Source organism: Equus przewalskii, chromosome 1 (assembly GCF_037783145.1).
Source record: "Equus przewalskii isolate Varuska chromosome 1, EquPr2, whole genome shotgun sequence".
NCBI lineage: Eukaryota > Metazoa > Chordata > Mammalia > Perissodactyla > Equidae > Equus > Equus przewalskii.
In genome coordinates this window covers 26,948,018-26,974,170 of record NC_091831.1, presented here as the reverse complement: position 1 = coordinate 26,974,170, position 26,153 = coordinate 26,948,018, and the positions used below count along the sequence as shown (strand labels likewise).

General features: G+C 40.2%; 3 protein-coding genes across 6 annotated transcripts in view; 2 read left to right on the top strand and 1 right to left on the bottom strand.

Annotated features, from left to right (window-relative positions):
- Positions 1–1,964: 1,964 nt before the first annotated feature.
- Positions 1,965–16,320, top strand: TAF5 (TATA-box binding protein associated factor 5). The gene is made up of 11 exons (XM_070556748.1): positions 1,965–3,125; positions 5,422–5,659; positions 8,914–9,229; positions 9,986–10,149; positions 10,259–10,394; positions 11,408–11,528; positions 12,262–12,391; positions 13,605–13,769; positions 14,425–14,602; positions 14,785–14,962; positions 15,259–16,320. The coding sequence occupies exons 1-11, from the start codon at positions 2,567–2,569 to the stop codon at positions 15,474–15,476; spliced, it is 2,403 nt and encodes an 800-aa protein (XP_070412849.1). The 5' UTR covers positions 1,965–2,566; the 3' UTR covers positions 15,477–16,320.
- ATP5MK (ATP synthase membrane subunit k) lies at positions 16,305–21,882 on the bottom strand. Its single transcript, XM_008542576.2, has 4 exons — positions 21,687–21,882; positions 17,925–18,020; positions 17,747–17,839; positions 16,305–16,407 (listed from the first exon to the last, which is right to left on the bottom strand). Exons 2-3 carry the CDS (start codon positions 18,009–18,011, stop codon positions 17,750–17,752), a joined length of 177 nt encoding a protein of 58 aa, XP_008540798.1. The 5' UTR covers positions 18,012–18,020; positions 21,687–21,882; the 3' UTR covers positions 16,305–16,407; positions 17,747–17,749.
- PDCD11 (programmed cell death 11) overlaps positions 21,859–26,153 on the top strand; it is a 43,953-nt gene continuing 39,658 nt past the window's right edge. For 2 of the 4 annotated variants that reach the window (XM_070633616.1, XM_008542574.2), the window contains exons 1-4: positions 21,895–22,129; positions 23,379–23,491; positions 24,761–24,892; positions 25,887–26,054. In XM_070633616.1, coding sequence (XP_070489717.1) covers positions 23,390–23,491; positions 24,761–24,892; positions 25,887–26,054 — 402 coding nt within the window. In that variant the 5' untranslated portion in view covers positions 21,895–22,129; positions 23,379–23,389. Of the gene's footprint in view, positions 22,130–23,378; positions 23,492–24,760; positions 24,893–25,886; positions 26,055–26,153 lie in introns of all 4 variants that reach the window. The other 2 variants (XM_008542573.2, XM_008542575.2) reach the window with 2 other exon arrangements.

Sequence of the window (26,153 nt, the reverse complement as noted above, 5' to 3'; positions counted from 1 at the left end):
TAGATGAAACAGATTAAATGCATCAGATGGAAAGATAATTTAAATAAAGTAATATATATCCTCAAAGAGAAAAGAGTTCAAATTGGTTACACCCGGGTTTCCCAACCTTGGCGCTATTGACATTTTGGGCCAGATGATTTGTTGTGGGAGGGGTGGGGCTGTCCTGTGCATTGTGGGAAGTTTAGCAGCATCCCTGGCTTCTACCTGCTACATGCCAGTAGGACCACATTTGAGTTGTGACAACCAAAAGTGTCTTCAGACATTGCCAAATGTCCTCAGGGGAGACAAAATCACCCAACTGGGTTACATGAAGCAGGAACAATAAATCATGAAGAACTAATTCGAAATACTATAAAAACTATAATATTTGAAGTAAATAACTCAATAAATGGGTTATATAGTAATATAGATCTAGGCCAAGAACGAATTGCTGTACTGAAAAGTCAGGTAGAGGAACTCTTTTAGAAGGTATCAGGAAGGGGTAAACATAAAAATATGAAAGTTAGACTTAGAGCATAGAAGTGTAAGTATCAATATCTACATCATAAGAATACAAGAAGGGGAAAAATACAGGGAGGAAATGTTTGTAGATCTAATGCTTGCTAAATTCCCAAAACTAAAAAAAAAAATCCCAGATTGAATGGGTGCATTAAGGGCCAATTGGAATAGACAGGAAAAAGCTAGTCCTAGATACATTAGAGTGAAGTGAAAGAACATCAAAGACAAAGAGAAACATCCAGAGAGAAAAAGCAGCTGTTCTATAAAGGAAGAAAGATACAGATTGACAGTAGACTTCTTAAAGCATCCCAGGAAGAGAGTAGGGACAGAATGGGAGTAGCGATCAGAAAGGAAGCAGAAAAGAGAAACAAAAATTAAAAACAGGCTTTGCAGTCATTCAATAAACTTGTCTCTATTGCGGTGTAACACAAAAACCACTCTCCCTGGAGTGAGCAACCTTAGCTGAAGTCTCAACCCAGACTCTCTGGCACTTAAGAGACAAAGCCAGGTAAAAGTAGGCCCCACAGAAGAAAAGTGGGAGGCTTTCGTGAGTCCTAGTATCTGGGCTTCAGCTGTACAGGTGGATCCAGTTCCCAGGACTTGATTCACGAGCCTAATATATGCAACAGGATGTTAATTTACTCTTCACAATGGGGTAAAACGTCTTTTCAGTGAATAGTAACCACACCTGGACTTGTTATTCATGTCATCTCTCATCTACCTAAGTGTTCAATTTATTATCAAGTTAATCAGTGAATACTGAATCAGAGAAATAAGCTGAATGATCCTGAGGAAAATGATGAATTCTCCCCATCTCATAAGAGTGTAGCATCAGATTCAGATTCTCTCTCTTAGCCAGTGCTGAGTAAATGCTAACCAATTCTTGCTCATCTTCTCCCCGACCTCCAACCCCATGTTTTACATTCTTACTTTAGATACCTAATTAGATTAGTTTTATATTTCAGTCTTGAGATCACCCTGAACATTATGATTGGACTTTCTTATCAAACATTTGCAGAACACCTTTTAAGGCAAAGTAAAAATAACCAATAGCTATTTATTATCTCAGGCATCACATATACATTACCTCATTTAATCCTCACAACTCTATAAGGTAGGTACTATCGTTATCCCTATTTTAGAAATTGGGTGACTGGAATAGAGTGAGTTAGGTAACTTGCTCCAGGTCATTCAAGAAAGCCAGTAAGACCTCAAAACCAACAACATGAATCTTTGCCAGATCTTCCCAAAGTCCCAGGCTCACTTTTCTTATCCGTACCTATCCCACAGAGCTGTGAAGTTCAAATGAGATAACATGTGCAGCAGGATTTTATAACCTATGAAGCATATTGCAAAGTGGTATATACTATCTAAAAATATACAATTAAAATGCAGTTTGCTTGTAATAATGGATTACCAAGCACGAATACAGAATGTACATATTTCACAATCACAAAATTCAGGTATTTAAAAACTTTTTATTGAAATATATACGCTGTCAAGGTCACAGAGCTTAAGCTTGCACTCGATTTTTACAAAAGCAAAAATTGCAAAGAAAAGAAAAAAGTAACCTCCATCTAGATCAAAATATAAAACATTACCAATATCTCAGAAGCCTCCCTCTGGCAAAAGGTATATGCTTTTGAGTTAAAGACCTGGATTTGAACCTTGGCACTTTCACTTTCTTCTTGTGTGACTCTGAAAAGTTATTTAACTTCTTTGGACCTCGGTTGAACCATCTGTAAAGTGAAGATAAAAATACCTTATAAAATTGTGGAATTAAAGGAGGTCGTATAATGTAAAACGTCTACCACAGTGCCTGAATATAGCTGGTCTGCAGTAAACGGTAATGACTATCAGGCAAACGTAATAGGCGGCCACCAACAACCACTTCCTGCCTTTCTGTCACTTTCGAAAGTAGCCCTCGCTCTCATTCCTCTTCGCCTTCTTTCTCGCTCCTCCTACTGCCGTAAAGTGCCTTCCAGAGCTGTCGTAAAATGCTCCTCCCCGCCCTCCATGTGGCGAAAACGCAATCACGCTTGACGGCGCGAGGTGGCTCAGCCGCAAGATGGCGGCGCTGGCGGAGGAGCAGACGGAGGTGGCGGTCAAGTTAGAGTCTGAGGGACCGCCGACGCTGCTACCTCCTCAGGCGGGGGACGGCGCTGGCGAAGGTGGCGGCGGCACTACCAACAACGGCCCCAACGGCTGCGGCGGGAACGTTGCGGCGTCGTCGTCGGCCGGCGGGGATGGCGGGACCCCCAAACCTTCGGTGGCTGTCTCCGCCGTTGCCCCGGCGGGGGCGGCCCCGGTGCCCGCCGCTGCTCCGGACGCCGGCGCTCCCCACGACCGACAGACTCTGCTGGCCGTGCTGCAGTTCCTACGGCAGAGCAACCTCCGCGAGGCCGAAGAGGCGCTGCGCCGTGAGGCCCGGCTGCTGGAGGAGGCAGTGGCGGGCTCCGGAGCCCCGGGAGAGGCGGACGGCGCCGGCGGTGAGGCGGCTAGCGCGCTTCTCAGCCGGGTCACAGCCTCGGTCCCCGGCCCTGCAGCCCCCGACCCTCCGGGCACCGGCCCTTCGGGGCCCGCCGCCGTCTCGGGCTCAGCCACAGGTCCTGCGGCTCCGGGGAAAGGTGAGCCGCGGGGTCTCGGGGAGGCAGGGCCGGCACGAAGGGGAGCAAGCCGGGAAAGCAGGGGATGGCAGGCCTGCACCTCTGCGGGCTTGTTTTGAATTTCCTGGGCCCGCCTCTAGGGCCACATGCCCGCCCCTTTCTCTGGTGCGCCGGCTGCGCAAACCCTCTTCGGAGCTGTCAGTTCCAGCGAGAGGCTGAGAGCTGCTGAGCAAAGGGATGTATGGGGAAGGTGGGCGCGGAGAGGCGGGGACCTTCAGGCTTTTGGTCCCTTCCCTCTTATTTGGGCTCTTGAGCTTCGAGCAGGTCTGCATGAACACTAACAGTATTTGTACAGTTCTGTACTAGCGTACTTTAAGTACTATAAATACTTTGTGTATCTTAATTCTTACAATTCTGTGAGATAGACATTCTCTCTCTTCTAGAAATGAGAAAACAGATTGAGAAAGGCCAAGAGACTTGCTTTGGATCACACAGCCGGGGAGTGATGGAACATGGTGTAGCTAGTATTTCTCAGAATAGAGACTAAAGACCACCAGTGTTAAATCTTTTGGGGAATGCAGGGTCCTGGTCATCACTTCAGACTCAGTGAATCAGACCCTGTAGAGGTGGAGTCTGGGAATCTGCATTTTTGAATAAATGCTTCCAAGGGGTATTGATGTGTGGCAATGTTTGAGAACCATTCGTTTAGGAATAGGGATTGGGCAGACCTGGGTTCAGATTCTGTCTCTGTTGCTTTTACTTGTGTGATGCTGATTAAGTTATTCTCCCTAAGCTTGAGTTTTTTTCCCTCTATTTAGTGGGTTGTTGTGAGGCTTGAATATAATACATGTAAAATGCCTGGCACTGGCACTAATAAGTTTATGTCTAGGTATCCATCCCTAACATCTGAGCCCTCCTCCCCTTTTTCCCAGCAACTGTTGTCACAAAGTCCGTGCGGTAAAACTCCTACACAATATAGGGTCTCAAAGGTGATCGTGAGTTGATCGTAAATATTTATTGAGTTAAATTATCCAATGCAGAGCCTCTAGGCAAATTAATTTGTATTTATGAGACCTAATTTTTGCAGCATTGCTGAAGTGAAGTATGGATAGCATTGTAACTCATTGAAAGAAATGTGTGAAAATATGATTGAGAGGAATCTTTTCAGAATGCTGAATTTTGTGAATGAACTATAAGGTGGAAAAATTCTGTTGTTGGTTATTTTGCTATAATCTCTCATCTCCAGAGAAACTTGACCTATTTTTTAGGATCGTAACTCAGAAACCAGTAAGGAGGAAAAGAGGCTGTAAGAGTAATCAGAAGATTTTATAACATTTGTGCAGTGAAGAGCATAACATAACAGTTGCAGCTTAAAAATTTCCAGCAAACGGATTTGATTCACAGATGTATCATTGTTTGCTATATTATTATATTATTGCTATATTATTATATTATTGTATTGCTATATTACAAATAAATACTAATGTTTTCTGCCTTGAAATGGTGGTTATGGAAATTGTTTTAAGCATATAAAATTGAACTATCTTTTGGAAATGTATAAGGCAAAGTCCTTCCTACCCTTAAAATGCTTACATTTTATGAAGAGTGATAGATGGACACATATGAAGGTAACACAGGATAGGATGTGTTATGGGAAAGTTATAAAGTACTTAGGTAGTTCAGAGAGCTGGGAATGTTACTCCCCGGCATGGGTTGTTGGTGGTGGGTGCCATTTGCGCTGATCCTTTTTTTTTAAAAGATTTTATTTTTCCTTTTTCTCCTGCAAGCCCCCCAGTACATAGTTGTGTATTTTTAGTTGTGGGTCCTTCCAGTTGTGGCATGTGGGATGCCACCTCAGCATAGCCTGATGAGCGGTGCCATGTCAGTGCCCAGGAGCCAAACGGGCAAAACCCTAGGCCGCCAAAGCCGAGTGTGTGAACTTAACCACTCTGCCACGGGGCCGGCCCCTGCACTGATCCTTGAGAGAAGATTAATATAGTTTTTTGATTTGCACATACCATGTTTTATAAAATTAGTCTTTACAATAAGGTAGCTCCAGGAAAAATATTGGATCTTCTTGTTATTGATTTGAAAATTTTATTTTAAGATATGGACGAGCTGAAGGAGTTTTGGATGGGCGACTGAAACAAAGGGAAAATCTCATTAAAAGATCATGTGGTTGTGTTGGGGAAGAGAGTTTGAGAGGAGAAGGATAAACATTTGAGAAACAATTCATCTCTGGACCTTAGCAAAATAGCCCTAGTTACTTGGTGCATACCATGTCATTTTCTTGAAAGTTGTTTTTGTTTTTAAACAGTTGGAAGTGTAGCTGTGGAGGACCAGCCGGATGTTAGTGCCGTGCTGTCAGCCTACAACCAACAAGGAGACCCCACAATGTATGAAGAATACTATAGTGGACTGAAACACTTCATTGAATGTTCCTTGGACTGCCATCGGGCAGAGTTATCCCAACTCTTTTATCCTCTGTTTGTGCACATGTACTTGGAACTAGTCTACAATCAACATGAGAATGAAGCAAAATCATTCTTTGAGAAGTATGTGAATTTTTATAAATTTTATATTTACATACATATATATATATGTGTGTATATATATATAAAATGTATATATGCATCTGTAACCACACAAATGTAAGATTACAACTCAAAAAGTACTTTATAAGGGAGAGGTACCTGATACTATGAGAACCTAAAATGGAGGAGTTTGATCTAGTTGGAGAAGTCAGGGAAGGCTCCCACAGGAAGTGATGCTTGAAGTATGATGTGAAGATTAGGTAGGTGTTAACTGGATGAAGAGAAGAGGGAAAACCGTATGTGAAAGCTCTGTGGCAGGAGGGATCATTGTAGGTACAGAGACTGAAAGAAGGCCAGTGTGGCTGGAGTGGAGTGTGGAGTTGGAGCGTCTACAACATGAAGCTGGACAATTGGTTAGGGGCTAGAACAGGCGGGTTCTTGGGCCATGTTGAAGGTCTTTGTGTATCCTAAGAACAGTAGAGGGTTGTATTGGATGGGATTAGATTTGGCTGAGATTCACTGAAAACTCAAACAATAATGGCATAAATAAAATAAAAGCTTAGTTTTGTTTTTATCCTAAGAGCAATAGGAAGCTGTGTTAGGATTAGATTAGACTCAGAGTGGCTGAAAACCCAAACCATAGAGGCTTAAAGTTTATTTCTCTCTCTTGTGAAGGTAGGCAGTCTAGGACTGGTATGGAGTCCTTGATTATCAGGGGCCCAGGCTCTCTGGATCTTCGTGCTCTACCATCCTTGTCATGCAGCTTCCACCTGTGGCACAAGATGGCTCTCCAGCCCTAAGCAATTCTATCAGTGTTATTGTCATCAGGGAGGGTACACATCCTTCCTGGAAGGTGCACACACTTCTTTTTTTATGTCATTATTCAATGGCCACACCTACCTACAAGGGAGGTAGGAAATGTGATCTTTACCTTGATGTCTATGTGCTCAGCTAATATTCAGGTGTTCTCTTGTGGAGGAAGAAAGGAAAATGGATGTTTGAGAACACTGAGGCATCTCTGCTACAGAAGTCATTGAAGGACCATGTCATTATTAGATTTGCATTTTGAAAGGACCTTTATGCAGTGCAGAAAACAGATATTGAGGGGACAGAGTGACTATAGATTGACCAGTTTTGGAGGTTAATGCAGTGGTTCTCAACTGAGGGTGATATTATTCTTCCTTCCCCTGGGCTACTTGAAAATGTTTGGAAGTGTTTTTGGTTGTTATAATGACTAGGGGGCAGGAGCAGGTGGCTTATGGATGCCAAATGTTCTAATATGTGCAGGTAGTCCCACTTAGCAAAGAATTGTTCTGCCTAAAATGCCAGTACCACCCCTGTTGAGGAACAGTGGACTGGAGTGTGGTACTTTAGCGGAAGGAAGTAGACATATTGATGAGGCACTTGGTGATGGATTAGATATGGAGGTGAGGGAGATAAGGTATCATTGATAACCCCTGAATTTCTGGCTCCCCCAGCCTGATAGGGGTGCCCTTCACTGAGATAGAAAACCCTGGAAGAGGACCTGGTTTGTCAGGTTGTGAAATAATCTTGAGTTCAGATTTGAATATGCCTTTGACTTATTTAAGAGATGTCAAGTTGATAGGGGAATGATATATAAGGCTCTGGAGTTCAGAGGAGAGGTAGGGACTGGAGCCATAAATTGGAGTTGTATGCAGTATTGATGGATATGGATGAGATTGTCTAGGGGAGAGTATGAAATAAGTCAATGAGAGGGCTAGGCCTGAGTTTTGAGGAACTCCAACATTTGGAGTAGGAGAGATATAAAAGGAGTAGAAGGTTTAGCCAAGTAGAAGAGATATAAAGGGAGAGGCCAGAGAAGTAGGAAGAAAAGCAAGAGATGTTGAGTTATAGAAGTCAAAGAAAAGGAGTGTTTAAGAAGGAGGCAGTGCTTACCTGTATCAATAAGAGCTCTTTAGTACAAGCAATAGACCCAGAAGCCAGGACTTGTCAGATAACATAGGTGGTGGTAATAGAGGAATAATAGAACTTGGGACTCCTGGCTTCTATGCCGTTGTATTCATTCATTACTCTACGATGTCTAATAGAAGGTATACAAAGCAAATGTTCTGTAGCTCAGTGTGTTTAAAAAAGTTAAGAAAGGCTGATGGTGACAGAACTTGTAAGCTAATTTTTCTTACAGTACTGTCATCAAAAAACCTCTTCCAGTTTCATGGTATAGCCATCTCCTCACACGAGAGGCTGCAGTATCCTAGGGGACTCTCTGTCTCCTTGGTATGGACAGTCTCAGCCCTTGTGGGGACCCCATGCTCAGATGAGGTTATGGGCAGTGATTGATGCAAACACTAAGAGGCTGAGATTTCTAATTTCATTCAAATCTTGGACAGAAACCCTTAATTCATATCTTATGAGTCATAATAGGGTAACACAGGTGACAGTTTAGGAATCTATTGGCTATGTGTCTGTCAGAGCTAGACCCCCAATATCTTATGTTTAGTCGTTGTTTTCTAAATGTTTTTGCATTGTTTGCTGCTCTTAGTGAGTGCCAAATATGATCTTTAATTTTACTTTTTTAGGAAAATTAAGATTTGTAGAAACAAAAGTACAATTAAATTTACTGATTGTCACCAAAGCTGAAAGCTTTATGTAGTTGCTTTTGGTATAGGTGAGTTAAATGGAAGTACTCATTCTTTGATATTGACATTTGTTTATTCTTTTGTCATGTTATTGAAGTACTGATGTTTAATAAATATGTCTGGTATTAAGAATATAAGAAATCATTAAAAATGGTAGATTTTGTGAGAATGCCATGTAATGGTTATTGCTGAGAGGCTGGATAAGAGGTAAATTGAGTTCATTATACAAGTTTCTGCTTTTGTATATGTTTGAAATTTTCCATAATAAAAATTTTTAAAAGTGGTTTTGAGAGAACATAAAATTTACTAAAGCAAGGACTCTAACGTTTTCAAATATCTACCACTGGTGGCATTCCAAAGAGACTGCCTACCCATGGTGGATATCTTATCTTTCATTCACTTACGGTGTTTATTTCAAATTCTCTTAAAATGTTTATGATACATTTCATTAGAGAATTAAATTGGTCATTTTTAGGATGAATTCAGAAACTGAATTGTAATCATTTTGAGGTGAATTACTTCTGATCCTACAGCATAGTCCAGGATTATTCAGACTGCTACGTTGAAAATATTCTGGGATGTTTATAAATATATGGGGGAGAGGCAGATCCCTGAATGATTACATTGAAAAATGACTTTTTAAAATCACTGAAACAGGTTCCATGGAGATCAGGAATGTTATTACCAGGATGACCTACGAGTATTATCTAGTCTTACCAAAAAGGAACACATGAAAGGGAATGAAACCATGTTGGATTTTCGAACAAGTAAATTTGTTCTGCGTATTTCCCGTGACTCGTACCAACTCTTGAAGAGGCATCTTCAGGAGAAACAGAACAATCAGATATGGAACATAGTTCAGGAGCACCTCTACATTGACATCTTTGATGGGATGCCGCGTAGTAAGCAACAGATAGATGCGATGGTGGGAAGTTTGGCAGGAGAGGCTAAACGAGAGGCAAACAAATCAAAGGTATGGGAATAAACCTAAGAACTATATAATGCAGATTATGAAAAATTGTAGCATTTACATCTACATAATTTACACATTTTTCTTATAGCTAGTTTGGGAATAATTTTACACTGTATACTAAGTTTCATGTTCTAAGGATGATGTATATATTAGTGAGAATTTGGGAATGGCTGCATTTAACAGAACCCTGACTACAGTGGCTGAAACAAGAAAGGGGTTTTTCTCACATAAAATGAATTACAGGGGAAGGCCCTCCTGAGCTTTCATGAGGGCTCCACAATGCCGTAGAGAACCCTGACTCCTTCTAGTTTCTGCTCCGCTGTCTTTAGAATGTGGCTTTCTTCTTTGTGCTCACAGATGGCTGTTGCAGCTCCAGCATTGCAACTGCATTCCAGGAAGGCAGAAGGGGGAGGACAAAAGGCATATCCCTGCTGAATGTCCCCTTTTTTATTTAAAATTCTACCCAGTATACTTGTGTTTATATCTCTTGGCAAGAATGATATTACATGGCCATTCCTGGCTGCAAGAGAGCCTGGGAACAGAATTGATTTAACTGAGCACACTGCTCCTCCAACAAAATCGGGGTTCTGTTAGTACAGAAGAAGGGAAGATTGGCTATTGGGTAGATAAGTACAGAATCTGCTTCAGGGTATAAATTACTATATTGTAGTTGTGATTCATCTTATCAAGATATGAAAAGGATGTGTTAATGAACAAAAAATTAATTTAAAAAATGTTGGCTCATTTGACTTGTAGGTATTTTTTGGTTTATTAAAAGAGCCAGAAATTGAGGTGCCTTTGGATGATGAGGATGAAGAAGGAGAAAATGAAGAAGGAAAACCTAAAAAGAAGAAGCCTAGAAAAGACAGTATTGGATCCAAAAGCAAAAAACAAGATCCCAATGCTCCACCTCAAAACAGGTGAGGAAAAAAACCTCAGGAACATGTGTGAAGGTGTAAGAGGATACATTATAGAAGGTTTAAGTTTCTTAATATTCAGAGTAATTTCCAGTCTGTTTTTCTTTCACAGAATCCCTCTTCCTGAGTTGAAGGATTCAGATAAGTTGGATAAGATAATGAATATGAAAGAAACCACCAAAAGAGTACGCCTTGGGCCAGACTGTTTACCTTCCATTTGTTTCTATACATTCCTTAATGCTTACCAGGTTGGTAAAATAACTGAGCAATTTCTGCCTAGAGAGTCATGTAAAATGGTGATTTACCTTTAAAAGAAACTTACATGTGTTAACTAAAATGGAGTTTTCTCATTTAAACTTTTGATATAAATATACCTTAAAGACAGCATAGGGAAAGGAGAATTGGACACTGCTAGGAATAGACAGAAAGCAATGTTTAAAAGACCTTTAGCAACTTGTAGGTACCAGAATCTTGCTTATATGTGCCCCTCATTTCACGGATCTGAATTCTCCTAGCCTTTTAGGAGGAGGAAACTGTGAAGTTCATCTCTGTTGAACTTGGTTTAAGTACTTATGTAAACTTAATATTTTTTATTAAGAATTCTGTTCGTCTTTAGGGGCTGGCTCCGTGGCCGAGTGGTTAAGTTTGCGCGCTCTGCTGCAGTGGCCCAGGGTTCAGATCCTGGGCGCGGACATGGCACTGCTCGTCAGGCCACGTTGAGGTGGCGTCCCACATCCCACAGCTAGAAGGACCTGCAACTAAGATATACAACTGTGTATAGGGGGCGGTTTGGGGAGATAAAGCAGAAAAAAAAAAAAAGATTGGCAACAGTTGTTAGCCCAGGTGCCAATCCTTAAAAAAGAAAAAAAAAAAGAAGATTGGCAACAGTTGTTAGCCTAGGTGCCAATCTTAAAAAATAAAAATAAAAAAATAAAAGTATTTAAAAAAAGAGAATTCTGTTCATCTTTATAGACTGTATAATAAGCTGCTGAGGATATATTTAGTAAAGCGCAAAAATGATTAACATTTGCTTCATAGCATGCACTCCAAATTTGGAGGGCAAAAAATGGGTAAATTGATAATGTTCTCAAGGTAAGTGCTTTCAAACAGTGGGTTTCATAGGAGGATGAAATCCCAAATGATCTTTTATATGAAAAAAATAGCTATCATTAAGTATTCTCTACGATGTGATTGTAATTTTTTCCCCAAAACAATATTTAATATAAAGCTTTTTGTTTTTGTTTTTATTTTTTATTGGCAGGGCCTTACTGCAGTAGATGTCACTGATGATTCTAGTTTGATTGCTGGAGGTTTTGCAGATTCAACTGTCAGGGTGTGGTCTGTGACACCCAAAAAGCTGCGCAGTGTCAAACAAGCAGCAGGTAACTGAGATGACTTATTAGAATGTAGACTCATCGTTAGTTTACACCAATCTTGATTCCATGGAACATACGCACAGATTGTGATCTTAGCAGAATTTCACTTGATTTTCCTTTAACTCAAAATGTTCATTCCCAACAGTGAAAAATGCATTGGAGTGGCAATCAGGAGACTGTCATGCTAGACTGGTTTAATTTCTCTGGGCCTCAGTTTTCTCATCTGTAGAATGAGAGGCTTAGGCTAGAAAATTCCTTAAGGTTAAAAACCTAACATTTTCTGATTGCTTATGAATTTTAAAAAACTTTTAATGTAAATATGGGAGAGTACTTTGTTTTAGCCATAAAAATGGCTAAAAAGAATAAGGTCTGCATTTAATTTTAAAGAAAGTTTCTTGCTAACTGTGTTGTTTAAACAAGATAATGCATTTTCGATAATTTAATATTTCCATAGTTTTCATTTTTGTGAAACATTGTGATATAGTGGATAAACTTGAGTTTCAGACCTAGTCCCAACACTGAGTAACTGTGCACTCTGGCAAATTATTAACTATTCTGAATCTCAGTTTTCTCTCCTATACACTGGGATGATATCACCTAATTTAGAGGTGTTAGCACAGTGGTTGTTATGTAGGAGGAACTGTTCAAATGTTATTTCTTCTCCTGAGCTGTAATGTGATTGCCTTAAAAGGTTTTAATGAATATACTTTTAAAAATCAATATTTCTGGACCATTTTAGATCTTAGCCTTATAGACAAAGAATCAGATGATGTCTTAGAAAGAATCATGGATGAGAAAACAGCAAGTGAATTGAAGATTTTGTATGGTCACAGTGGGCCTGTCTATGGAGCCAGCTTCAGTCCGGATAGGTAAAATGCAAACAATAAAAATTAAATACTGATGTATTATATTGAGATTATGTAAAAGTGAACTGCTGAAAACATTATGCAAATGTTGGGAAAAGTTCTCTTAGAAAAATCTCATGGTTTTTTTATCATTCATTATCTTTTAGCATCTTGCCATTTGTCAATTCATCTTGGGTTGCTGGTGTACAAGATAGCAACTTAATATATAACCAAATTATAGAATCAAGATGCACAGCTTCAGGGTTTGCTGGTTTTAAAAATTAGCTTCAGTTTTGTATAACCCCAAAAGGGGTTAAATTGCTTCTTTGGGTTCCTGCCTTGGGTTTTGTGGCTACTGCGGTCTTCCATCATCTCCAAATTCACAACAGATTCCTGATAGTAAAGGCATATTAGCTATCAATTGAAGATTTATCTTTGTATAATCAAAAGAACTAAGAGGATACAGGATACTGAAAAGGGAATTTGAAACCCACAAATAGGTATTTGCCTATTTTTCATGATCTCTAACATTCTGTAGAAATGGGGGAGTATTTTGTATTCATAATACCATATGTATCTTACTTGGATAGATAATAGCTTTCAATCCATCAAGATTTTCGTCTTCATGAAACTTTGAGAATGAGGTTTTTTGTTGTTTGATAGGCTTTAGCCAGATGATACATTTTTATTTCAGGGAAACTTCTGATTTCATTGAAAACCATTTTACTTTCTGAGTAGCTCAGCTATTGTATTTATCCCTGAAAAAGAGTATTATTCACATGTATAGTGTTTTTTTGTTTTGTCACAGGCTTTCCTTTTAAATTCTTATGCAACTCATAGGATAGGAAAATAGCATCTCCATTTTAAAGTAAAAACTTGAGTTTTAAGTGACATCTTAGTCATATTTCTTAGAAGCCTTTCTCAATTGACCTTATTTGACCATACTTTTTGTTATTACCCCTTGGTATTGTTATTACTTTTTTAAAGAACTATGATTTTCCTTCTATTTTTTTTTTATAATCTAACCTCATCAGTAAGTGCTCAGTAGATGGACGTGTCATGGCTAGCATTAGTTTAGTTAGTACTTTCAACTCTACTATCTACTGTGAATTCCATGTATAAAAGTGAGATATAGCATGTCAGTTAGCTATATTTAATATATTCAAAAGTATAGAGAAACTGGGCGGTAACTAAAAGGTATTCTGGGAATCAAATATATCACCTTCTCTTCTCTCAGGAACTACCTGCTTTCCTCTTCAGAGGATGGAACTGTTAGACTGTGGAGTCTTCAAACATTTACTTGCTTAGTGGGCTATAAAGGACACAACTATCCAGTATGGGACACACAGTTTTCTCCATATGGATATTATTTTGTGTCAGGCGGCCACGACCGAGTGGCTCGGTAAGGACATTGTGATTTTACGACTGGGTCTATTCAAGGAACAGAATGGTTTCTTGCTGAGAATTACAAACTTCAGCCAAACTAATTTTCCATTCTGTTATTCAGGGTCAACTTTTTAGAATGTCAACACTGAAAACTCCTTCTTTGAAAATGCATTTGGGACAAGAGTATTAACTATGTCTGCAATTATGTGTATACTGAGCCCTGCTTTTATTTCCCAAGTTAGCTTATTAACACTCTCCTTGCTTAACACCATCTTTCACTACCACTGTGAGCACCTTTGTCTTCCTGTCATCTCCATAAAAGTTTAGGGTGAGGTAGCCCAGGTTAGAAACTAATTATATGTGGTGGTCAAAACTAGGGGAAAAAAATACTTTTCTATGGGTTAGACTAGTAGTTGGGGTGGGACAGGAGAGGAGGGGGTTCATACAGAGAACTATGAAGAATTCTAGAATTTAAAAATTTTTGTACCACGTCAACTAAGAATGCTATTTAGTCTCAATCATTCCTTCTTTCCCTCGGGTAACTAGTGAGGAAGACCCATTTGGAACTAACATTTCACATGGATGTTTCTGTATTTATTTTGGATAGAATTTTGGCATTTCATACTTAACTACTAATTATCATCTTGTGCTTTTAATAAATTTTTTTAAAGGCTCTGGGCCACAGACCACTATCAGCCTTTAAGGATATTTGCTGGCCATCTTGCTGATGTGAATTGTACCAGATTCCATCCAAATTCTAATTATGTTGCTACGGGCTCTGCAGATAGAACTGTGCGCCTCTGGGATGTCCTGAATGGGAACTGTGTAAGGATCTTCACTGGACACAAGGTATTTTTATATCTTCATTATTCCAGAACAGAAGGTTGCTTTTGAGAGAAAATATTTTTAAAATTAACCAGTGACACATACATTTTAAAGATATTATTTATAACACTAAACTTTACAATTCTAACTTTGTCTTATTTTCTTAGATATTTTTAACACTACTTTTCCATGGGCTTCTTTTTTAGGGACCAATTCATTCCTTGACATTTTCTCCCAATGGGAGATTCCTGGCTACAGGAGCAACAGATGGCAGAGTACTCCTTTGGGATATTGGACATGGTTTGATGGTTGGAGAATTAAAAGGCCACACTGATACAGTCTGTTCACTTAGGTTTAGTAGAGATGGTGAAATTTTGGCATCAGGTAAATGACTAGAAGTGTGTTAAAAGGAAACACTGAGTGTTGACAATTGCAAAATTAAGTCCTGCTGTTTTAGGTTTTGCTTCTCCTTAGCCATGATTCTAGTGTGTCACCCTACCTGTATATTGACTTCTCAGGTTAAACTACTGCTTAAAATGCTCTTTTAGAAGGAAGAGAGTTGTTAATCAGTTTAGATTTCTTTCATGAGAAATATACAGTAAATACATAAAGTATAGCTGACAAAATGTCAGAATTCAATTGTGGATGCTACTAAATGGTTTCCTTTGACTTCCCCGTAGGTTCAATGGATAATACAGTCCGGTTATGGGATGCTGTCAAAGCATTTGAAGACTTAGAGACTGATGACTTTACTACAGCTACTGGGCATATAAATTTACCTGAGAATTCACAGGAGTTATTGTTGGGAACATATATGACCAAATCAACACCAGTTGTACACCTCCATTTTACTCGAAGAAACTTGGTTCTAGCTGCAGGAGCCTATAGTCCACAATAAACCATCGGTATTAAAGACCTTTTGGAAGCTACTGTTTGAAAAAGGGAGACTAAAAGCAAATACCTCAGTAATTAATATTTAAGCTATAAAGAATGTTTTGTCTATATGGATCTGGAAGTATGCTGCTTGGAAAATCTGAACAGGACAGTTCCACGTTTCTATAGCAACCACATTTAACTAATTTCCGTTAGTTGAATAAGAGGTATGTTCGTGGAAGGGACATTTACGGTGCTTTGGATTGTGTGGAAACTATGCATTTTCTGTTCAAATGCTATTTTAATTTATTATGTTTAGAAAAAATCAATTGATTTCAATAATTCATCCTGCTTTAAGATTCAAATTGAGTAATATAATACCATCTTGAATTTTAGCTGAAGAATTCAACGAGCATGTATGTTTCTGCTGTAAAAATGTAGTTACTGTATGGCACTCAAGTACTACGTTAAATGATCCACTAACATTTTTGCTTGGCCCATGATTAGTGGAATGTACGTTAACTGGGTAGGGTGAACTACAGTTCCTTTCTAAGAACTAGGGGAAGTACAACCATCCGCTAACTTCTGAATTTACACCTGTTGGATTTTGAGTGCACCCAACACTCTTTAACCAGGTGAAGAAGTTTAGCTTCCATGTTCTACTTCAGCTAAAATGGCTACACACAACCTAGTACACTTGAAGTCAGACAGACATTTCAGTTGCTTACCTCCAGTACTGAGCCTTGCTTTGGGAAACTAAAAGATTTAGACCAAGTCACTGCCAGTTTTTTGCCTTTGTTGCATTTTGTACAGTTTTTATATTTTTGATATCTTGTAAATAAAGACAACCAGATTTTCCAGGTTCATAATTTATTGTATAAATTGAGTATCACATGATGAGTTGACATTAGCTTCTCAGCCATGGAAACTTAACAGATGAAGTACAGTCTACAATCCTATAAACAAAACAAAATAGTTTAGACACAAACGAGTTCAACTCTACTTTCAAGACATTCAATAATTACTAGTAGAGGACTACCTAGTCTTCTGAACCCCCTGAAATTGAATGCAAATTCATCAGATTCACAAAGGAGTCAGTAATCCTGCAAAATTAAGGTGTCTCTCCACTTAATACAGTTTAACCTAACATTCCACCTTGACCAAAAGAGCTGCCAACAATTCAGTATCATCCTAAATGTATACTATTGGAAAAGTCTAGTAGATAAAGCAACATTTTAAACAGTAGAAAACATCTGTTAATTAATATTTGAGAGACAATTTCTCCATTTTTGTAATGGGGTTACTACCACCCTCCCAAAATTAGAAGGTACCTAATATGGAAAATTGTGCAAAATACTACCTGTTTGTCAGGAATAAGCCATGGACCACTGCATTCTGGGACATGCAGTCCACTAAAGTCAGTGGTTATGGGATTGCAAAAGCTCTTTCAGAGCAGAGGAAAAACTTTCTGTCTGTGGAGAGCTATATCAGATAAAGATCTCGTTTTGGGTTTTCTGAACATCATCTGCCAACACAACAAATATTTATTCACTCAAGCATGGGCAAATGGGTGTTGAGGGGCAAAATAAGTAAACGAAGCCTATGGAAATTTAAAGAAAAGACAGAAATGCTTATATAAAAATTTGAAACTAGCAAACAAACTGGGAAAAATCGGATATATTTGCAATTGATTTAAAAGGTTAAAAATTATTACATAAAGAGCTTACACAAGAGAAATAGGTCTTCACAAAAAGAAGCCCCAATTGTTAAATGAGAAAAGCACATGACGAGAATGTTAAGAAAAAATGGAAAAAATGTACAACTTCATCTAAAAGACAAATTATGTTTACTCATCATATTGACAAAAATCAGGGATATTCAAAATAGTCTGAGGCAAAAGAGACACCCCCTTACAAAGCTGGATGCCCCACAACCCTTTGGGAAAGCACTTCATGCTCAAAAGTCTTCACTGTAATTTTATTTATATTAAAAAATTTTAATAGATTTCCACTGTAAATCATGTATCCATGAGCACCCCTGCATTCAAATTAGAGAGGACAGACTTGTGTTACAACAAAATTACGGACATGAATCACAGCCAATGGAAACCAAATAAAATACATAAAAAAAGAGCTAAAATGTTAAAAATTGTCAGGGTAATGGGATATGGGCAATATTTTCCTCTTTATTTTTGTTTATGTAATGCACAGTGACAACAATTTACTTTTATAGAGGGGGAAAAAACCCTAACATCAAAATGGCCAAGTTATAAACTTTTAAAGGTCAACTCCTTACCGTTTATGTTGCTTTCACCGCTGGAGTTTTTTTAGACCTTAACTTGAAGTATAAGACCAGCAAAGCAATGCTCCCATATGTGGCCAGTACACACTGAAATAGAAAGTAAAAAGTAAATGAGTTGTCACATCTCTGTTCTTCTAAAATATAACTGTTTAAAGGTATCATTAATACTTACATTCATTCTACCTGTGAGAGTATAAGAGTTGAAATATTTTTTGATACCAGTGAACTGGAATTGGGCATCAGTTTCTGGACCTGCCATGATTTCAATCTTTTAGAAAAAGAAAGAAGGCAATGATAAATTGATTTGGGTATAATTTAAAAGACAATTATTTTTTTCAGTTTAAAAACTTTAAAAGTTACTGCATATAAATATTGTTAAATTTTTTTGTATCCAACACAGCAGTAGCAAAGAACAGTGGAAAAAGCCTTGCTGATATGAGAAATTTTTGGAAGGAGGACTTTACCTTGGTTGCTATTACACACTTCAGAATATACATCAAACCACTCAGCAAAGAGTCTCCATGTCCATCTTCTGACCCAATACTGCCTGATGTTTTCACTCCTGGCACTATCTATACCATGGTAGACTGTACATAGAATTAATCAGTTTTAAGACTAGTTGAAAGTTGGCGCTTGTGATACTTTTCAAAGTTTCTCAGACAGGTACCTACCAACTAAAGGTCAACTTACAACCCCTCCTCTTATAATTTTCTTATAAATAATTTAGCACCTCCATGGAAACGTAGTTGATACATACTAGCATTGGTGGTGGGGAAGTTGGAATCCTTCCTTCTTAAACTAAAATAGATAAAAGATTTCAATGTAAATAGTGAAACAAAAAAGTCTTGGAAGAAAACATGGGCAAATATTTTAATCATCTCAGGGAAGGGAAAATATAAAGGCCAAAAACAAAAAAGGCGAAACTTTAAAAGATAACCTCATGATCAGTCAAAGAAATGTAAAATGAGATCAATATTTAACCATCAGACTGGCAAAAATAAAATTATGATAGTAAGTAGTAGTAAGAATGTGGGAAAATAAGCATTCCCTCAGTTGTCTGGAGTATAAACTGGTACAACCTTCCTGAAGTGCAATTTTGCAATATCTATCAAATTAGAAGGTTAGTATACCCTTTTATCTAGCTGATTCATTTGTTCTCCAGGAATTTAGCCTTACAGAAATACTACAAAGTGGAAGCATGTTATATGGTTCAAGATGGTGACTGAAGTACTGTTTATGAAAAGAAAAACTGGAAAAACTAAAGTCCAACTCCAGAAGACTGATAAATGATGGTTTTTATTGGGGGAAATACAATGTGTGTACATCTTTATGTATTGACGTGGAAGGATGTCCCCATGTAATGTTAAATATTAAAAAAAATCCTATTTCTGGACTATATTATACAGCACATAGAGAACAACAGTTCTCACTGGTCCCTAGACCAGCAGTATCAGCCTCACCGGAACTTGTTAGAAATGCAAATTCTCAGGCCCTACCTCAGGCCTACTGCATCAGAAACTGGGGGGCCCCGGAATCTGTTTTAAAATGCCCTCTAGGTGATTCTGATGCACGCTAAAGTTTAAAAAACACTGCAGTAACAGAAACAGAAAGCCAAATACTTATTAGTTATTATATAGGAAAAAATCCTGCATGAATATATAGCATACTTTTAAGAGGGGTTGTATCTATAGTACCTATGTATTTTACAAAGGCATGTATTTCTTTTATAATAAAAAACAGCAAAGGCACATTCAAAGGTCACCAGAACAACACTTGAAAATTCGTATGTATGACCGCCTATCTACCACGACCGACGCCACGCCGAGTCGATTGGCAACATAGACGAGCCGGTCGAGGTCCGGTCGAGATTGGTAGGCAGTGGCAGTAACTCAGCTGGCTCTTGATGAAATGGAAGAGGGAGAGAACTGTGAGGAAGTTGCTATGGAAACTGGCACTCCTCTGTTTACCATTCAAAGGCCTTCAGAGGCATTCATGTGCATAGAATTGGCAATGAAAATGTGGACAAATGACCTTAATTTTGAACACTGTTTCACGAAGGTTCTTGGAGTAATGAAGGAAATCCAAACATGGTTGGGCCCCCTCAGGAACCTTGGTCTGTCCAGCCCAAGTAGGAAAATCTCCATTAAAAGAAATCTTTAGGGACTGGCCGGATGATGTAGTGGTTAAGTTCATGCACTCTGCTTCGGTGGCCAGGGTTCATGGGTTCCCATCCCAGGCGCAGACCTACACATTGCTCATCAAGCCATGCTGTGGCGGTGTCCCCCACACAAAATAGAGCATGATCAGCACAGATGTTAGCTCAGGGACAATCTTCCTCAAGCAAAAAGAGGAAGATTGGCAACAGATGTTAGCTCAGAGCCAATGTTCCTCACCGAAAAAAAAACCCCAACATCTTTATGATGTAGCTTTTATATTAACTGTTTCATTTTATTAAACTTATTAAAGGTATTCTCTTTTTTCCATTCATCCATCTTCATGATACATTTTTGGATTCTTACAGTATCAAGTAGGTTTCTAAGAGAAACCCTACAGAACACAAGAGCTTAACTTTGTCAGATTATTAACTGATAACCCCCACTATCTTATGTCTAACAAAAAGTTTTAGGAGGATGTGGTGTCCAACTGCAAAAATATTAAGGTGCTTTAAATTTCCCTCTACTTTTCACAATATAGGGGGAAGGCTGATGTTTGGGATATTCCACAGAGGACTCATTCTGACTGCAGGAAAGGGCATGGTAAAGGAACTGAAATTTAGTCTTGGTCTTGGAGACTCGTGAGGCTGACACAGAGGGGAGGGGAGGGAGTGGGATGTTGCTAGTGAGATAAAAAACGGGAGCAAAGCCTGGAAACACTTGGGACTGCACCTTTCAGCAAACCGCAGATTACTTTTGGGCAAAGATGGGGAACCCCTGTGTTAGAGGGCCCTTTGTGGAATAATTGAGCTGAACCTTTATTTCCTTTTGAGTCATATTTAAATTCAGAAAGACATTAATGAAGAAGAAAATTACCTAAGACAAATAATTCTACGAATTGTTAAATGGTAGCCTGTGGGAAAGTCTAGAGATGGGGTCTTAGCTTTTGTTTCTTATTAAACGGTGAACGGCTATTAAATGTAATTAATCCTTCCATACTTCTCTTCGCCTGTGAAACGGACATTAAAGAGAAGGCCCAAAGCGGCCAAGTGTCCTCCCTACTTCTCGCTACTTTGTTTCTCGATAATGCTGTCTCCTGTCTGACCGGACACCCACCTGCAATGGTGAGATCAGGAGGGAAAGGAGGCAAAGACGAGTGAGAGCTGCTCAGATACCAGAAGCAGCCTCTTGCACTTCAAGTTTACAGCTCTCTGTTCTGGCGACCACCTAAGAAAGGCCTTCCCGCTGATCGTACACAGATCGACATCTAACCCGCTTACCCGCGGGCCTGGCGAGCGCAGGGGCCGGGCCACGCTCACTCTCGCTTTGACAAAGGGTGCAGCGCAGCTAGGGGCGGCCTGGCTGGCCAGCTTCCTAAGCACAGCTCAGGAAACAAACGGCTACACGCATACAGACGAAAAGAGGTCAATTCGGCCAGAGGTGGGGGTTATAAGCCCGAGTTCTCATCCAACATTACGTCACTGGGTGACCTTGGGGGACTCCCTTTGCTGCGGGCCTCATTTTTCTCCACTGGAAAATGCAATCTAAGGGTCCTCGGGAACTACGGAAGCATCTACCCGCCTCGCACCGAGGTTTCTCAGATGCTATCCGCCACCTCGCGCCCTGGCCCTCGTTGTCTCTAGTTCCTTTCCTTTCTCCGCCGCCCCAGGCCCGCAAAGCGAAGGCCTCGCAGGGTTCCCGGACCAGGCACGGCCGGATTCTAGGCTGGCGCCGCAAAGCCAAAGCGCGAGGTCCGAGCCCGCCGTCCCCTCCACACGCACCTTAGAAAACGCACAAATTCCGCAGCTGCGTCCTTCAACGAACTCAGCAACCCCTCGGTCCGGCCGGAAGAAACCTCCTCCCCCCGCGCCCGTGTCCAAAAGGCGACAGCGATCCGGCCTTCTGCGTTGATTCGCTACGGCTCGAAGCCCCGCCCTTCCGCTTCCTGTCTCTAAAGCCCCTCCCCGGACCCGTAGGACTCCGTAGTATAGTAACGGAAGTAGGGCGCTGAGCCCGCCCGAGCTTCCGGGAGAGCGACGTTAGGCTGCGGATGTGTTAGTCTCCGCGTGTGTGATTACAGCGGCGCGGGCTCCGGAGTGGAGAGGTGCTGGCGTTGCGGGGCCGGTGAGTGAGGGCAAAGGCGAGAACGGAGGAAACCTCGCGGCTTCCAGGCGTGTGACAGGGCTGGGTCCTCCAGGCCACTGCCATGAACCCGCAGTGCCGGGTGAGTGGTTCGGCCACCCGAGCCCGGCTTAGAAGCCGCTCTGCTCCAGTGGCCCCTGTAACATCAGGTTCTGTCCCCGGGAAGTAGTTTAAGTCTCTTCTTTGCCGCTGGATCGCTTTACGCTTTGAAGCTTCAGTTTCCAACTTGTCTGAAATGAGATTAAGGGTCAAGTTCCCAGCAAACTGAATCCTTCTGCACTTTCCTGTTTCTACGAAACGTACACCCATTCCTGATTCCAAATCCTAGGCTCCCCTCGGTTGTCACCTCTTCTGTAGTCTCAAGCCTTTCTAGATTCTTATTCCCAAGTGTCTCTCAGAACCATCCCCTCCTGTCTTCCCTTCTCACTTCTACCTAGTTCTGGTTCTCCTGATTTCTCTGCTGTATTGCGGTTGAATCCTTCTGCCCGGTTTACCTTCCTTCAGTCCTGTCTCTAGTCCTGACCAATCTATAGCCTGCAGGATATTTTTCTTGATTACTGTTCTATCTCTTCCCGTACTTAAGGCTCTGACTTACCAAAGTAAACAAACTACTCATATCTAATTCAAGATCTTCCATAAAAAAGCCCAATCTGTCTTAAAATGTACCTTCGGTTATTATGCTTTATTTGCCCTGTGGTCTAGTTGAACACTTCTTCACGGAAAGGGAACAGCAAGCTTTTGAGCAGTTGTTTGACAGACAACTTGCTCGTTGCTCGTTGAAATAATTGGCTTTTCCTGTTTCCATGCTTTTTCTCACGTTCCTTCTCCTTTTCCCTTTCTGCCTGTCAAAATCCTATTTGTCTTCTAACGGTTCAGCTCAAAAGCATCTTCTTTAGGAAGCTCACCTCCTTTACTGAAGCGTCATCACTTTCTACCTCTTTGTTGATAGTTTATAATCTAATTTGTGTTTTAAATTATTTGTGTAATTGTTTCGTCTTAAAAGTGTGCGTGTTTTTTGAAGGTAAGGGGTTATACATTTGTTTATGTGTGTGCGTCTTAACTGTAGCTGCTTAATGATATTTACTACATTGAATCTAGAACTTCTTTTCCCAGAGGAAAATGTGTGGACTTGTGGTTTTGAAGTAGAGATCTTTGGAAAGGTGAATTATGGATTATCGGGGACCTGGCATCAAACCATCTATTTCTCAGTCCTGAATGCTGTCTAGCACATTGGTGCTAGAAGGCTCTATCTCTTGCCCATTGATGACAGCCTTCAGGAAGTCTGGCACTAGGGCTACATGTCTCACTGTCACTATTTGTGTTGTTTTTAGGAGACCCAAACATGGCAACCATGGAAGAAAGCTTCCCCCGAGGGGGTACGAGAAAGCCCCACAAATCAGACAAGGCTTTCCAGCAGTCAGTTGAACAAGACAACTTATTTGATGTAAGTAGTGTGTTTGGTAAGACTCAGTGAACATTTTCTCCCTAGTGTCCTTGTAAAGAATGAGCCTTGTTTGAGAATGTGTTATTTTCCAGATTTGTTTGTTTCTTTTTTTTTTTTTTTTGCCAAGGAAGAGTCTCCCTGAGCTAACATCCATGCTAATCTTCCCTTATTTAAAAAAAATTTTTTTTATTGCTTTTTCTCCCCAAATGCCCCCAGTACATAATTGTATATTCTAGTTGTGGGTCCTTCTGGTTGTGGCATGTGGGATGCTGCCTCAGCGTGGCCTGATGAGTGGTCCCATGTCCACGCCCAGGATCTGAACCAGCGAAACCCTGGGCTGCCGAAGTGGAGCGGACAAACTTAACCACTCAGCCACAGGGCCAGCCCCCCTTTATTTTTTAGTATGTGGGCCACCAGCACAGCATGGCCACTAACAGAGGGATGTAGGTCTGCGCCTGGGATCTGAACCTGGGCCACTGAAGCAGAGTGCACTGGGGCTGGCCCCCAGATTTGTTTCTTTCTGAAGTCTACTTTTGTAAATTGACCTTGTTAGAGAGTCCATACCACCACAAAGCTGTATCTTTTGAAATATGGCATTTAGTAGTTAAGTTTGCAATGCTTTTGTTCCTTATTCTTAGGAACTTTGTGCCATGTTGATTAAGGATGGAGAGAAAGCAGTTTGATCATTGAATTTTTGAATGGGGTCCTTGCCATGTATAATGGCCAGAATTTGCAGTCTTTACCTAGAGTAGGCTGTGTTCCAAATGCTAGAGGGAAGAGAACTAATGTTTGATTGTATGGCCTTATGTCTGTTTTATGTAATCTTTCCAGCTATACTATGAAGTAGAGTTTGCCACTCCATGATGAAGAACTAAGGCTCAGAGAGGTTATATAATTTAGATGAAGCCACACAGCTTGTTATGGTGGAGTTGGGAGTTTAACTCAGGTCTCCATGACTCCACCTTCCATTTTTTATGCTCTATTCCAAATTTCTTCTTAGACTGGGGAACCCCAATGCCCATTCCAGTCAAGGGAGGAAGAATACAGGAGAGAAGGGGCTTTTGAGAACATGAGGGAGGCCCCGACTTTGGGGAAAGGGAGCATTGATGGCAGAATGAGAGAGTCGGGATTGAAGCAGGAATTAAAGGAACAGTTGGGAGTGGGGTGGAGTGGAGGAGTAACAAGACAAGGTGACGGATAACCTGAAATTGGAGAGAAAGGCCAGGATTGCTGCTTTTCATTCTTTTGCATCTTTTTTCTCCCTTTAAGATTTCTACTGAACAAGAATCCACCAAAAGGAAAAAGAACCAGAAAGGACCAGCAAAAACAAAGAAGTTGAAAGTTGAAAAGAGAGAAAGCAGCAAGTCTATAAGAGAGAAATTTGATATCCTTAGTATTGAGGTTTGTTGAAGTTTGGTTTTGTTTTAAACAAACTACCCGGGTTGCTTAAGTGTGTATATATTCTTCTTTCCCTCTTTCCTTCCTTCTTTCCTTCATTCCTTTCTTCCTTTGTATATATAGTGTATGTTTGTGTCTATAGAGATTCTTGTAGTTTGTGCTCAGAATTGAGCATTATTTCCTTCAATTATTAAACAGTGCCTGGGATCATGTATTGGTTTTTGGTTTATCTGTTTTTCTTTTTAGCTGCTGAGTCCCCCATCTTGCATGGAACTTATATTTTAGTAGATTCATAGGTTAGAACTGGCAATAACTTTAGCAATCATTCTCATTCTACCCTTTCATCATTGTGGAAAGTATATCTCAGAAAAGTGAAGTGGTTATTATGTTCCTTAAATTTTTATAAAACTCCGATATATGTTATAAAAAGAATAATAGTCAAATGATTCTGAAGGGCAAGATTCAGATTCAGCCTGCAGAAGTGTTTTGTTTGTCCTATATGATACTTTAAAAAGCAGTTGTTTAATTTGGTGCCAACATTAGAAAACTAAAAAATTTCATATAAAAACGTGACTTCTGGCTTCTAGTAAAAATATGAAATTGCCAACTACACAAGCGCGCATTCCCTCGTGTTTGTAGTCCCCTGGAGCTGAGTAGTGGTTGCACCCTTTAGACCTGGCCTACACACTCCAGGTGGCCGTGGGCTCCACTGGCCTGCTTCCTTCATTTTGTTGCCTGCCAGGCATTTGAGTTTGGGTTGCTTGGAATAAGATAAAAGGCAAAAATGCCCTCCAGCACCATAGTGCTGTTAACACTGTTGTATGATTTAGACCTTTTACAGTGCTCAGTCGGATGTTTGATAAGCACACTGACTTATCCACATAGGTATTTCCTGTAGCTTTTGTATGTCCGAGTTGGGACTGAAAGCCAGACCCGCTAACCTCCCCAATCATTGTTCTCTTCCCTGTTGTACACATTTCCCCTTTTTCTCTTCTAGTCCCTGTGTGAGGGGATGCGGATTTTGGGTTGTGTGAAAGAGGTAAATGAACTGGAACTGGTGATTAGTCTCCCCAATGGCCTCCAGGGGTTTGTGCAAGTGACTGAAATCTGTGATGCTTATACCAAAAAGCTGAGTGAGCAAGTGGCGCAAGAAGAACCTCTAAAGGTGAGGGAAATCTGGATGAAACCTGTGACTGGAAATAAATTATTGCTGCACAAATAAATGTATAATTAACAACTGCTAAGTGCTAAGAAAGAAAGGTAC